This window comes from Salmo trutta, chromosome 23, assembly GCF_901001165.1.
Source record: "Salmo trutta chromosome 23, fSalTru1.1, whole genome shotgun sequence".
Taxonomy (NCBI): Eukaryota; Metazoa; Chordata; class Actinopteri; order Salmoniformes; family Salmonidae; genus Salmo; species Salmo trutta.
Window position 1 is genome coordinate 11,590,841 of NC_042979.1, and position 15,238 is coordinate 11,606,078.

Sequence of the window (15,238 nt, forward strand, 5' to 3'; positions counted from 1 at the left end):
GTAACAGTAATGCTCAAAATCATAGGCAATCATCTTCTCCTCATATGCCAGATTCACTCCTGATTTTGTATTTAGACTCATCAGTCTTTAATGGTTTTGAGATACATTTTTTGCTGCATTCAAATTTGGCCGCACTGTACCTACATTAGAAGATATGCTAAAAAAAATACTTTAAACATATTCCTCTCATGAACCTTTGCTTTGTTATCCAACTGTCCTTGCGTCCTTTCGCTCATCCTGTGAACCCCATTCATTGCTGCTCGCAGCTATATTTTAGTTTTTTTGTTTTCAGCTGTGTGTCATGGATATTGAAATTATTATTCGAGTGAAAAAGTGTTGCTACCAAATGAACATGAATCAGATCCTCTACCTTTCTGTGGCGACCTGTGAATATACAATTTCATTTTTTCAATATGCTTGAGAAGTTGAGGGCAGGAAGACCAAAGACACCAGAACAGCCAGAGTGAAAAAGGCCAGAGTGAAAAAGAAATGGAACATCACAAATAGAGACATCCCACTGCTGAATAGTACTGTACACTGTGTTTGTCTGTGTGTATGCATGTTAGTTGGTGTATCTGTGTGGGGGTGGATGGATCTGTACCTTGAGACTGTTGTAGGCCAGATCCGCATTCTCTTGCTCTGAGGTCGTCTTTGGCTCAATGCCCTAAGAGAGATGGCTAATAGTAAATATTCCACTTTGGGTCGATAAGGCAGAGGCAGGCAGCTTGAGGATCTTAAACTTAAAGGTATTCAAGACAAAGAGTAACGGGAGAAACTTCTGTGTAGGTATTTTAGAAGTATAGAAAAACAAGCAAAAGCATAACACTAGACAGACATGGGCCCACCTTGCGCTTAGACTGGTCCTCCATCTTTTCCAGGTTGACTTGCAGTCTCTTCCTCTCCTGTTCCAGCTCTCTAACACGCTTCTGCAGCTTCATGAACACACCGATGTCCATTGCTGCCTTCTCCACTCCCATCTCCTGTAGGGGAACAACGTCAGGTCAAAACCTAGTCCAAGCAACTATGTACAGTAAGCCTGTGTACGACTGTATAAAAACGGGTTAATCCTGGTTAAGGAGCTCTTACCTCTACGAGTTGGATAGCATCGTCAGTGTCTCCCACCTCCGAGGTAGAAATGGAGGGATAATTGGAGTCAGACTCCAGGCTGCTCTGGTTAGAATTGTTCCTCCTGTGGCCAGGCTGAAACTGAAGGGTAAGAGGAGACAGGGAACAATTGGACATCTGGCTTGGCATAGGACACCTACATGCAAATGTGCACAAATGCACACACACACACATACCTTGGCCTCCTGTAGGTTGTCATATCTCTGCTCCAGTCTGGAGAACTCCCTGAGCAGGTTCTGGTAGCGCTGCCTCTCCTCATCCAGCTCTGCCTGGACCCGACCCACACTCTGGGATGCACTGCTCTCCTGGTCTGAAACACACACACACGACCAGTCCACATCAATCACTTTTACTATTACTCAATTACTGTCCTATAGATGAGCCTTTATTTGAGTGACTAGAAAACAAGCCATCATTAAGTTACATACAGTATTCTCCATTACAGGTACTCAATATTTATTGCTAGTCTTTGATGTCATGTTTATTTTATTAAGTTATTTGGAATAGCACCTTGGTGTCAGCACCATTTCATATGTTCATTTGAGGGAATGGTTATTGTATTGTCATGATTCCAAATAACTTTTCTATCTTGGACCGTTTTCACATTGCTGATAGCATAGGGACATTCTTGAGAGGTTCTCGAGAGGCATAGATTTTTGAGAGACAATACTGTCACGTAAACTTGCGAAATTATCACGCCTGGAGCGTTACATCTGGTTTTTACATCTCGCCTGACAGTTGTCCCCCTCCGAGCAGGGCAGTTTACCTCGTTGAGCTTAACACTCCTACAGAGCAATGTTTTTGAAACAGCTGAAATGTATAGACTTATATTTGAGACTTGTTTTATTGAGTTTTTACCTGTGATGGGTTCAGATTTCTAAACTTTAAATATTGAGACATGAGGGGTGCCATAGTCTAGAGTCTACACCAGAAGTGAATGGTTATCTGTAGGAGGAATGTATATGGTGGAGGCAATTAAGCTTGGAATATATTGAGTGAAGGGAAAACGATCACATGTTGGCAGGCTCTGATAAGGGTGGAGAGCTGTGGATTACATTTACATTTACATTTAAGTCATTTAGCAGACAAGCGGGTTGAGGTCAGGTCACGTTAAAGGAGAAGGAACAGTTTATTGCCCGCGTCACTTCATTTCCTGCCTAGCAACAGAGACGTAATGTTTAAAGAGAAGGAGGAGATTCCACCCCAAACTGGGGTACATATACCACCACTGGTGGAACCATGTCCTTGTCTGTTCAGCTGTTCGATGCTTTGGGGTGAATAAACTTGGTTTAAGCTTTCATAGTGTACATCGAGTTCTTACTAACAACTGAAATTGCAGTTAACACCCTGTTACATTCTGAAATTGTCACAGTAACCGCTGCCTGACGGCTGCACTGAGCCAAGAAAAACAATTGAAGCCCATTAGCGCAGTGTGCGCGCGCACACACACACACACACACACACACACACACACACACACACACACACACACACACACACACACACACACACACACACACACACAGAGAGAGAGAGAAAGTATTCAGACCCCTTGACTTTATCCACATTTTGTTAGGTTACAGTCTTCTAAAATTGATTAAATAGTTTTTTCCCCTCAATCTATACACAATACCCCATAATGACAAAGCAGAAACAGGTTTTTGCTAAAATTACATAAGTATTCAGACCCTTTACTCAGCACTTCGTTGAAACACATTTGGCAGTGATTACAGCCTCGAGTCTTCTTGGATATGATGCTACAAGTTTAGCACACCTGTATTTGGGGAGTTTCTCCCAATCTTCTCTGCAGATCCTCTCAAGCTCTGTCAGGTTGGATGGGGAGCGTTGCTGCACAGCTATTTTCAGGTCTCAGAGAATTCAGAGAATTGTCCCAAAATCACTCCTGCGTTGTCTTGGCTGTGTGCTTAAGGTCGTTGTCCTGCTGGAAGGTTGAACCTTACACCCAGTCTGAGGTCCTGAGCGCTCTGGAGCAGGTTTTCACCAAGGACCTCTCTGTACTTTGCTCCATTCATCTTCCCCTCGATCCTGCCTAGTCTCCCTGTCCCTGAAAAACATCCCCACAGTATGATGCTGCCACCACCATGCTTCACCGTAGGGATGGTGCCAGGATTCCTCCAGACTTGACGTTTGGCATCCAGGCCAACGAGTTCATCCTGGTTTCGTCAGACCAGAGAATCTTGTTTCTCATGCTATGAGAGTCCTTTGGGTGCATTTTGGCAAACTCCAAGCGGGCTGTCATGTGCCTTTTACTAAGGAGTGGCTTCCGTCTGGCCACTCTACTACAAAGGCCTGGTTGGTGGAGTGCTGCAGAGACGCTTGTCCTTCTGGAAGGTTCTTCCATTTCCATAGAGGAACTCTAAAGCTCTGTCAGAGTGACCATCGGGTCCTTCTCAGTTTGGCCGGGCGGCCAGCTCTAGGAAGTGTCTTGGTGGTTCCAAACGTCTTCCATTTAAGAATGATGGGGGCCACTATGTTCTTGGGGACCTTCAATGCTGCAGAAATGTTTTGGTACCGTTCCCCAGATCTGTACCTCGACACAAACATGTCTCGGAGCTCTACAGACAATTTCTTCGACCTCATGGCTTGGTTTTTGCTCTGACATGCACTGTCAATTGTGGGACCTTGTGTAGACAGGTGTGTGCCTTTCCAAACCATGTCTAATCTATTGAATTTACAACAGGTGGACTCCAATCAAGTTGCAGAAACATCTCAAGGATGATCAATGGAAACAGGATGCGCCTGAGCTCAATTTCGAGTCTCATAGCAAAGGGTCTGAATACTTATGTAAACAAGGCATTTCAGTTTTTATTTTTAATACATTTGCAATCATTTCTAAAAACTTGTTTTCACTATGTCATTATGGGGTATTGTGTGTAGATTGCTGAGGATTAAAAAAAAAAAGGAATCCCTTTTAGAATAAGGCTGTAATGTAACAAAATGTGGAAAAAGTCAAGGGGTCCTTTCCGAAGGCACTGTATATATTTTTAGGCTATCCCAAAATGGTTAGATATGTAAGTCAACATTTTGAGATACACAAGTGAAACTACGCAATTCAAAATGTTGAGATATGAATTCATACAAATAGAATATATTTTTTCATTTGTAACATTTTGTGGTGATTTTAGAGGCGGCACCAAAGGTCCCAGAGTGATGGGGGGATAGTTTTTCATGATCTGGTAGGCTAACCACACCAGGTAAAACTCTGGTTATGACATACAAATAAATCAGTTTTATTTAGGCTATGATGAAGAATAACAGTTTTATTTAGGCTATGAAGAAAAATAACAGTTTTATTTAAGCTATGATGAAGAATAACAGTTTTATTTAGGCTATGATGGGACCAGATTTTATTTTTTTTATTTATTTCAATTTTACCCCTTTTTTTCCTCCCCAATTTCGTGGAATCCAATTGGTAGTTACAGTCTTGTCCCAACGCTGCAACTCCCGTACAGACTCTGGAGAGGCGAAGGTGGAGAGAACTGCGTCCTCCAAAACACAACCCTAATGTGTAGGAGGAAACACCGTACACCTGGCGACTGTCAGCATGCATTGCGCCCGCCCGCCACAGGAGTCGCTAGTACACGATGGGACAAGAGCATCCCTGCCGGCAAAACCCTGCCCTACCCCGGACGACGCTGGGCCAATTGTGCGCCGCCCCATGGGTCTCCTGGTCGCAGCCGGCTGCAACAGAGCCTGGACTCGAACCAGGATCTCTAGTGGCACAGCTAGCACTGCGATGCAGTGCCTTACACCACCGCGCCACTCTGGAGGCCCCCAGATTTTTTTTTGGGGGGGGGGGGGGGTTTAACAAGAAACTACTGAAAAAAACTCCTGGGGAGGATGAAAACATGAAAGTTCCGAAACCAAACCTTTAATACGTTTTTCGCATTTATATATCATCTGTATATGCTGCGGTGGACGACCTGATAACTCGTTTATTGTCTCTTTTCACGCCCAAGGTTCCTAGGAGGACCAGGTTATTACAAGGGAATGAATATGAAGGCAGAATCACTGGGATCATAGTATGTTTCTACTGTAATAATGTAATAGGTAAATAACAGGGGCTCTCTGGTCTGTAATGTCCCTAGCTCCATAAACATGGGTTATTACCCCAGCCTGGACAACATGCTGCTCTAACCGGCAGTAGAAAAGAAAAACACAGTAATGTTACAGTACATCGTGATATCGCTCATCCCAAGGGGACCCGAGTGAACCCTACAGTAACACTGCAGATAAATAGAGCAGATTTGGCCAATATTAAGGCGACAACTCTTCAATAACTACTGTTATTTTCACCAGAAAAGAGTGGATACTGTATTCAGTAAGTCAGATGTACTGCACATGGTATTTAGATAAAGGCAGTGGTCATGTTCAGAGATTATGATGTAAACCAGAAGTGGCTTCTTATTGACAAAGAGAAGTCCATTGACGAATGGATTTAACAAATTGATTGATTTGTGTTTCGCACACATAAAGGTGCATATTCCAAAACGAATACTTTTCCACGTGAATCCAGTGCTAACTTCAGGGCTGACTTCAGTCTCAGGTAAAAAAAAAAAAAAAAAAATTTTTTTTTTAAAGTCTCACATTGCTGCTGCCATGAAACTTGATGCGATTTCTGCCTCTCTTGTCCTACTTCCACAGAAACCCCTTTTGTGTGGGGAAACAAGCCGTCCCTCCCCTCAGGTCAGGCAGAATGCAGGGCTCACTGTGACTACAGTTTCACCTTCAACCACTCATATAGATATGGTTTCAACTAATCACTGTAGTAGTACTATCGTGTATGTCTTAGTGGTGTATGAGATCTAAAAAGCACTTACCTTCTGTGCTCTTGGAGTGGTGCAGAATCCTTTGGTTCATCTTCTCCTTTTCACTCTTCAGCAGGGAATTCTCCCTCTCCAGCTCCTCCACTCTCTAAGGAAAAAGAGCATTCATGGAAGAAATAGAGACATCAGAAAGAACATGGTGGCCGTTCAAGAGCAACGCATTTTCTTTCATCTATTTCAATTTTCTACTTCAGACGATAGATGCTACTTACTCTCTAAAAGTGAGCAAAAAGGTCTATTTAGTTGTTTTGTTTCTCTTTAAGTGACTATAAATCTGTCGATCTTGCGTGTGAGGCTCTCATAGTGATGTCAGACGGAGCTAGAGAGCCAGGGACAATTCCTGCATTGTCTGGCTGACTTGGGAGAGAATCAAAAAGGGCCAAAGAGGGGTGTCTATTACCACTGAGAAAGCCCGAGGCCAATCTACTTAACAATGATCTTCTTAAGTCAGGTGGTCAAAACAATACAAAAATGTATGCATGATATCACTTTCAGGTCAGTGGAAGGCCACTGATACATACAGTTAAATCCACAGTGAGATTGTTGGTGAATCAGATGTTCAGTCATTTAACTCTTAGAGCAAGAATTGAGTAAAACCGCTGCTACCAGTATCTTCTGTAGTTACTCGGGCAACTGAAGACTGTTTTCACCCCCGTGTTTCAAACAGAAGGTTTTATTCAGTCAACATTAGGGCTTTGGAGAACATACAAGGTAAAGGAAAATGTACTTTCTCCTCTTCAGTGATTGACAGCTCACCTGTTCAAATCTCATCTTCTCATTGCTGTGCTCCTCCTCCAGCTTCTTCCTGTGGGCGTGTGCTTCCTGGAGCTCCGCCCTCAGCTTCTCCAGCTCATCTTTCAGAGAGGTCAGCTGACCGCCGTCTCCCTGGCGACTGCGCATGGTCTCCAGCTCCTTCTGCAGCTTGTTCACCTCTGAGCCCAGGGAGGCTTTGGCCACCACCAGCTGCTCATTCTGAGTCTTCAGATCTTTGGTCTAAACAGTGGGACAGGAGAGAGCGCTCTGTTACTACTATGGGACGTCACATCACTTTCAAATCAATCCCTTTTTAACATAACTTACAGTCTAGACTAGCTGAAAAACATTCTGTGCCAAAATGATTGCAAAGGGAAATATTGACCTTTCATTGACCCGTCTTTGTATTATGGCACTCATTGTAGGCTACTAGCGTTACAGGTCAGTGTACTCCTATAAAGTCGCCTGGGTCAGAACCATGCGTCTTTGACTGTACCTGGTCATCCATCTTCCTCTGCAGCTGGACGATCTTGTTCTCCATGCCCGTGTTGAGCTTCTTCAGATGTTGAGCGGACCTCGCCTCAATCTTCAGCTGTTTCAGCTCCCGCTTGGCACGCATGCGGCGGTAGGCACACTGGATGGTGATGGCAGCGTTCCGTGCCACCTTGAACTTCCTCCTGGTGAGCCAGCCTCGGACATGCTTCTGGATGATCATGGCTTTGTGGTGCAGAAGGAACTGGGGTGGGGGACAGGGGAGGTAGAGATCAGGGATAAGGAACCATTTATTATAGTGTACAATGTGATGAGAAATATGTAGTTAACTAGATTTCCCAGTAGGGGGAAATTCTAGAGTACTAAATCCAAAGGGAATCTAGAGTATCTGAGAAGGCACAACAGCAGGCAGCATTTATGCAAGGCCCGCCTGATCACATTCCATTTCAAAATCGGAGCACTTCGTCTCCAATTTTCCACTCACACAAACAGGACAACAAGTCCAAGACTGAGGCATCTTCCCAGGGTACTCTTTACTCTTGATAGAGATCTAATCAATTTCAACCACTGATAGCTTCAACATGAATACAGTAAGGGATTGGGAACAAATGAGAGTGTATACAAAATCTAGGATAAAGGTAAACCAGTGACATAACAGGTAGAGTATTGTGGTTGTAGTACCTCCTGGAAGATCCTGCGGGTGAACATGCCCCTGGTAAAGGCCTGGATGGTGACAACAGCCCGTCTCACCCTCAGATAGCCCCTCCGCTCTCGGACCATACGATACTGCTTCTGACAGATAACAGCAGCGCGGATCAGACGCAGCTGCTCCGCATACCTGAGAAAGACAGCAAAAGGAGGAGGACACGGAAAGTAGTTACAACACTGGAACCAATATTGATAAAAACTTGCTCGCGACCCTTGTAGTGTGATTTATCAAGAGGTTCCCTCGTGGGAAAAATTCTGAATTGACCAGCTACTTTGTTAGTCTAGCAGAACGTTGTGCTTCTCCTCTCACCTGCGGGCCATGTAACCGCGGCCAAATCTCTGCAGGGTGATGGCAGACTTGCATATCTTCTTGTAGCGGACCATCTGTAGCCAGCGTCGCACTGTCTTCTGGATCTTGATGCAGGCGGAGCGGAACTTGTCTGCCCTCAGCTTCTCCAGGTAGGCCACTTGGCCCGCCCGGAAGAAGATCTTGGTCTTACCAAACTGGAACTTGTCTGGGTCCTGGTGAGGGACCAGTCATTCATTCATTCAGTTAAATGGAACTTCAGCTCAATCAACTGAGCATCAAGGCAGCTAGTTAAGTGGACGTTATCAAAACACAAGGTTAAATAGTCGTGTGTGTGTCCCCCCCCCCCCCCCCACAGGAATCCATGACATACTGTCCAAGGCGCATACAAATGATATTCCAGTAATAATGTATTAATAACATGATTCATCTCAGGCTGTGTTTGCTGAATTCGCCACTGAGAACACAACGGGGTTTGTCCATTAGGACTGAAACTCATGACCTGCCTTTTACATCCCCATTCCCCAGGTTCATACTTTCAAAGATGTTGTCTCTCAATACTGGAAAAGTTAACATGTACTGTATCAGAGCAGACATGCAGTTGGTTCAATAATGCAAAGATGGACTGGCCCTGAAGGAGTTAGGGAGCTCCGTTGAAGAGAACAACATCCTTCGACCATGAGAGGAACAAAAGTGATCATTTCTATTGGTTCATTTCCTTTCCTATCCCGCTTGGGGCTTTAGGGCGGAAATCTTTCTTACCTTGACCAGGGTCTCTAGTAGGTTCCTACACACCAGTTTCTTGTCTCCTACAGTCATATCTGACTTCTTCATGAGGACTCTGTATCTGTTGAAGAAGTCTGGGTACGTCCACCTGGAATCACATAGGACTGGCTGAGAAGCAAGTCAAACACACACGGCCCAAATCTGAAACAGGCATATTTTAATTCATGAAAAAGGAAACCATTGTATTATTTTGAACAAAACTAATTGTAAAAAATGTCTTTACCACTTCCACGCAACATAAAAGGCATGATTATTGTTAATCTCTAGTTTTTTTTTGGTTTGCGACCATGAGCGGGTCAGGACTAGTGTCGGTCCTCTAGACTTGAAACAGTAAGACTGCACTTTCTCACGTAGTACTTTGTCTTATGCAATCTGTTTTATGCTGTGTAACGGAATCAAATTGTTATTAGGAGAGTTTCGTGCTCTGTGGCGAATTGCTCTCCTGCTGTTCTCCCTCAGGGAAGCACGTACCTCAGGGGAGACGGAATTCAATTTCCTCCCTGCTTAGGACGACCGAGAAAACTCAATGATGGAGCAATAAAAACAGACAGAGGAAGAGCCTCCGTCCAGGCAGCACAAATTACAGAAGTGACATGCCCATTACATCACCAGGAGTTGCATAACAACCACATTTTCTTACAATATATAATAATAATAATAATAATAATAATAATAATAATAATAATAATAATATGCCATTTAGCCAACATTTTTATCCAAAGCGACAGACAGCCTTGCGTGCATAAATGTTTTATATGGGTGGCCCCAGCGGGAATCAAACCCACGTCCCTTGGCGTTGCAAAGCGCAATGCTCTACCAACTGACCTACACAGGACCACAATCAATTTCTGTGCTTCCACTATCTATTGCACACAGCAGACAACATGGCCACCCGTGTAACGGTAGTGCTCTGTGTGTGAGAAGCAATCTTACCTTGATGGGTACCCAGCAGCACTGATGCGGATGGTCTCCAGGACTCCACATGCCCTCAGTTGCTGCACAGCTCTCCTAGAGTCAAACCTGCAACAGAGAGAGGGACAAAATAACATGTGTACAAAGTTTCAATACAAGTCCTCATCACAATGAAAACCCACCATTCTGGGAGTAGGGTTAATTACCATACATATACACAGGTAAAAGGCTATTACCCTCTCCCTACTGTACCTGAGCTTAAGCTTCCCCTTCAGTATTGTACACATCTCCACTAGGCAGAAGACAGAAGCATTGAGAGGAGGTTAATGCTAGTCAGCTAGGTGCTGCCTGGGCAGACTGACTGTGTCCCTACATACAGCCGTCGGTATGTTTGCTCAAGTCCAGCCACAGCAGCATGTGACCAAGACACATCATTAGATTTAGAGACCTTGAAGAGGCACTTGTGCGAAAGAATGCATCAAGAAGATGGCAACATAACCGGACCTCTCCTTCTGTCCTGTTTTTCGCCAGTAAACATTCTCAGTCTACAATGTGTGCTGTAGTAGAAACGCTTTAGAACACAAGACAATTCCTTAAATCGACCTGGAAAAACAAAAACCTAGGATATCTAGCGTGCTGGTTTAAATGCCTCATTCAACACGGCTTATCAAGACAACACTGTTTATTGAAAAACAGTCTTTATTTTGGACGACAGTTTCTGGTAACAGTCAACATGGTTGTGCCGCTGTCAGCAAGAGAAACTGTTATTGAGTCAGAGGACTTGAGAGAGTTATTCAGCAAGAGACAGAATCAGCACCTCAGGCTACACTCGTGCCTAGGCAACCAAAGAACAAAACACAGCACACGCAGGTGATGTCCCTCTCTCTCGGTCTGTCACACACACAGAACTCTCTCCTGGTTGTCTTTTCCCATGACTCCACGCATGTTTATTTGTGTTCTGTTTACATTAGCAAATATTACCTCACCATGACCGTACCACATGTTTGAATAAGAACGGCGGACCACATATTAGGCTCCTAGATCTGATTAGTGAAGCCAGTCACGGTAAGAAGTTGGCTTCTGATTCTTAAGCACACTGTACACAAACACACACACAGAACAGAGCCCTCTTTGTTTACAGTAACACTGTAGTAATACTGTACCAGTGGGTACAGAAGTCCCAAAAGCATCTCTTCCACAAAAAATGGGCAAGGTTTTTCAGTCAACATGAAAAAAAGTTTGCTAATCCAAACAATTTGGCTATTTGAGCAGAGAAGTTACATGAGACAGACAAGACACACAAACTCTTCCGTATTCTGTTGCCTACGTACAGTTGAGTCGGAAGTTTACATACACTTAGGATGGAGTCATTAAAACTTGTTTTTCAACCACTACACAAATTTCTTGTTAACAAACTATAGTTTTGGCAAGTTGGTTAGGACATCTACTTTGTGCATGACAAGTAATTTTTCCAACAATTGTTTACAGACAGATTATTTCATTATTAATTCACTGTATCACAATTCCAGTGGGTCAGAAGGTTACTAACACTAAGTTGACTGTGCCTTTAAACAGCTTGGAAAATTTCAGAAAATTATGTCATGGCTTTAGAAGCTTCTGATAGGCTAATTGACATCATTTGAGTCAATTGGGAGGTGTACCTGTGGATGTTTTTCAAGGCCTACCTTCAAACTCAGTGCCTCTTTGCTTGACTTCATGGGAAAATCAAAAGAAATTAGCCAAGACCTTAGAAAAGAAATTGTAGACCTCCACAAGTCTGGTTCATCCTTGGGAGCAATTTCCAAACACCTGAAGGTACCACGTTCATCTGTACAAACAATAGTACGCCAGTATAAACACCATGGGACCACACAGCCGTCATACCGCTCAGAAAGGAGACGCGTTCTGTCTCCTAGAGATGAACGTACTTTGGTGCGAAAAGTGCAAATCAATCTCAGAACAACAGCAAAGGACCTTGTGAAGATTCTGGAGGAAACAGGAACAACAGTATCAATATCCACAGTAATACGAGTCCAATATCGACATCGCCGCTCAGCAAGAAAGAAGCCACTGCTCCAAAACCGCCAGACTACGGTTTGCAACTGTACATGGGGACAAAGATTGTACTTTTTGGAGAAATGTCCTCTGGTCTGATGAAGCAAAAATAGAACTTTTTGGCCATAATGACCATCGTTATGTTTGGAGGAAAAAGGGGGAGAAAAGGGGGAAGAACACCATCCCAACCGTGAAGCACGGGGGTGGCAGCATCATGTTGTGGGGGTGCTTTGCTGCAGGAGGTACTGGTGCACTTCACAAAATAGATGGCATCATGAGGGAGGAAGATTATGTGGATATATTGAAGCCACATCTCAAGACATCAGTCAGGAAGTTAAAGATTGGTCGCAAATGGGTCTTCCAAATGGACAATGACCCCAAGCATACTTCCAAAGTTGTGGCAAAATGGCTTAAGGACAACAAAGTCAAGGTATTGGAGTGGCCATCACAAAGCCCTGACCTCAATCCCATAGAAAAGTTGTGGGAAGAACTGAAAAAGCGTGTGCGAGTAAGGATGCCTACAAATATGACTCAGTTACACCAGCTCTGTCAGGAGGAATGGGCCAAACTTCACCCAACTTATTGTGGGAAGCTTGTGGAAAACATTTGACCCAAGTTAAACAATTTAAAGGCAAAGCTACCAAATACTAATTGAGTGTATGCAAACTTCTGACCCACTGGGAATGTGATGAAAGAAATAATAGCTGAAATAAATCACTCTACTATTATTCAGACATTTCACATTCCTAAAATAAAGTGGTGATCCTAACTGACCTACAACAGGGAATTTTTACTAGGATTAAATGTCAGAAATTGTGAAAAACTGAGTTTAAATTTAAATGTGTGTGTCCTATCTAGGGAGTTTTTCCTAGCCACCATGCTTCTACACCTGCACTGCTTGCTGTTTGGGGTTTAAGGCTGGGTTTCTGTACAGCACTTTGTGACATCAGCTGATGTAAGAAGGGCTTTATAAATACATTTGATTTGATTTGGCTAAGGTGTATGTAAACTTCTGATGTCAACTGTACTCCGTCACCCCGTCTGACACACACAAATATATCAGATCTGGGTGACTGAAAAACCAAATATTTACTCACGAGAATGCCTCCTTCTCATCATTAGGCTTGATGCAACGCACATAGTGGGGGGTGGTGGCATTCAGGGTCTCCATGAGGAGCTGCAGGGAGCTGCGGAACTACAGTGCACAAAAACAGAGGAACGGAGGATGAGAAGTACTGCAAAGGCTAAGTAAAAAAATAAATAAAAAAAAAACTTGTTTAATCCCACCAATCATTGTAAAAATACAGACTTGTTACGTCATTGCTTCCTAATGAAAGGTTAAAGACATTGTTAAGAAAATGACACTAACACAGACAGGCTCCTGTCCAAAGGCCTCATGGTGTCAGAGAGGATGCTAACCTGGTGGCCCACGGTTTTCCTGTGCTCCTTGTTGGGGACTTTAGGTGTAGGTTTGGCCGAGCGCACGTTGATCCTGGAGGACTTGCTGGAAGAAGACGTGGAGCTGCTTCCGTCTTTATTAGTGTCCTGGAACAGATCCGCCACGAGCTGAAACTGGAACAGGGGAACATCATTAATATATGTTTAGCAGATGGTTTCATCCAAAACAACTTAGCATAAAACAGATTATATTATAAGCCATTTTACAGCCGGATAACAACATAAATTCACCAAACCGCACAAAAAAGTGGCGTTGAATTTCCACAAAAATCTTTTTCATAAGATATATTTTTACATAGTGCTGTACTGTAAGATCCAGTGTAACGGCGGGTGTGTTAAAGAACACTGATGAGACTACAGTCATGAAAAGCATGGCTGGACAGGACGTCAATAAAGCAGCATTTAGGCGTCTGTCAGGAGAGTTCTGTAGTCACATCTCCACAGCAGAACCAGTGAAGGTGAACAATTTGAGTGTCAAGCAGCAGCATCCACGTATTTTCGGTGGATGCAGAGGGAATATTGATAATAGCATAATAATATCTCAGTCACAGATAAGGCTGGTGCGGTAAAACAGTACTAATAGACTGCAGTGCAGTCCCACCATCCATACTGATAATGGCACAATAATATCTCTGTCACAGATAAGGCTGGTGTGGTTAGACAGTACTAACACACTGCAGTGCAGTCCCACCATCCATACTGATAACTATTCTCTCATGCCAAACTTGCGAATAAATATTCTGACATTAACACAAAATTCCTTTCGGAAAATGTTTCCTTTATAACTTTGCAAAGAATATGATCTGTAAGCAGGATTGGACTTCTACGAAGATTCATGGAGGTTCCTTGATCCCTCCACCTCCTCTGGCTTGGGGTACAGCTCAGGCACCTCAGAGTTAGCGGGGCTTTCAGGCTGTGAGAGATGATAGTAATGGTCCACTGAGGAAACACTTATCAGCCGGAGGAAGTTTGATGCCCCTCACATGTCCTCCAAGGCTCTTCAATGTTGATAGGTTTCTGCATCACTGTCAGCTAGATATGAGGGGGTTTAAACAAGCTAGGGGCTCTTGCCAAGTTCTCAACTACTGAGCAAAATTGACACTAGAAAACCAATTGAAATGACAGAGACAAAAATGCAGTACAGCATATTGTACAATATTGAGACATGCTATGTCTTTATCACGGCTTTTGTTTAGGAAACCTTACTGCAGCGTTTCCAAACCTCGGTCCTATCCATGCTGTTCAATGGAGCTTGGTGTCTTTCTGATAGTAAATAGATATGGCACAGGCAAGATGCTTTTAGACAGAACATAAAATATGAAATCTCTCCTTGCCTCTCAATATTCCTTCTCATTTGCACGCTCTTAATGGCTGTTGCATTAGTAATGCTGAGGAGAGGATTTTGGCGAGAGGGAGACAAGACAGATGAAAGAGAAATGGCTGAATACGAGATGCCTAATACGAGATGAAGTGAACTAAAGTTGGTATTTGTCCCAAAGAGAGTGGCAGAGAGGGTGAACTGAACAGAAATGACTGAGAAAGCTAATGCACTTTTGGCTCTCATCACTTAATCAGTTAAAAAGTTCATGCTGAGAACATGAGCTGAAATTAGGTTCCAATCAAGCAGTTCGAGTTTGGCTTGGAGAGGCAGGAGTCAGCTGATCTCTAGAAAGTGTGTGTGTGTGTGTGTGTGTGTGTGTGTGAGAGACAATTCATCTGCGATATATTAGTATTTTGATATGACATCTTAATTTACATTTCATGTATTTCAAATGAGAATGCAAAGCAGGATTTA

The 15,238-nt window shown here is 43.4% G+C and overlaps 1 protein-coding gene across 2 annotated transcripts in view; it reads right to left on the reverse strand.

The window, feature by feature from the left end:
- myo5b (myosin VB) overlaps positions 1-15,238 on the reverse strand; it is an 82,252-nt gene that overhangs the window by 16,694 nt on the left and 50,320 nt on the right. For both annotated transcript variants that reach the window (XM_029708941.1, XM_029708942.1), the window contains exons 15-27: positions 13,405-13,557; positions 13,083-13,180; positions 9,952-10,038; positions 8,995-9,106; positions 8,236-8,447; positions 7,899-8,055; positions 7,222-7,461; positions 6,729-6,965; positions 5,967-6,060; positions 1,302-1,435; positions 1,087-1,206; positions 846-980; positions 602-664 (exon numbers count right to left, since the gene is read on the reverse strand). In XM_029708941.1, coding sequence (XP_029564801.1) covers positions 602-664; positions 846-980; positions 1,087-1,206; positions 1,302-1,435; positions 5,967-6,060; positions 6,729-6,965; positions 7,222-7,461; positions 7,899-8,055; positions 8,236-8,447; positions 8,995-9,106; positions 9,952-10,038; positions 13,083-13,180; positions 13,405-13,557 — 1,842 coding nt within the window. The remainder of the gene's footprint in view (positions 1-601; positions 665-845; positions 981-1,086; positions 1,207-1,301; positions 1,436-5,966; positions 6,061-6,728; positions 6,966-7,221; positions 7,462-7,898; positions 8,056-8,235; positions 8,448-8,994; positions 9,107-9,951; positions 10,039-13,082; positions 13,181-13,404; positions 13,558-15,238) is intronic.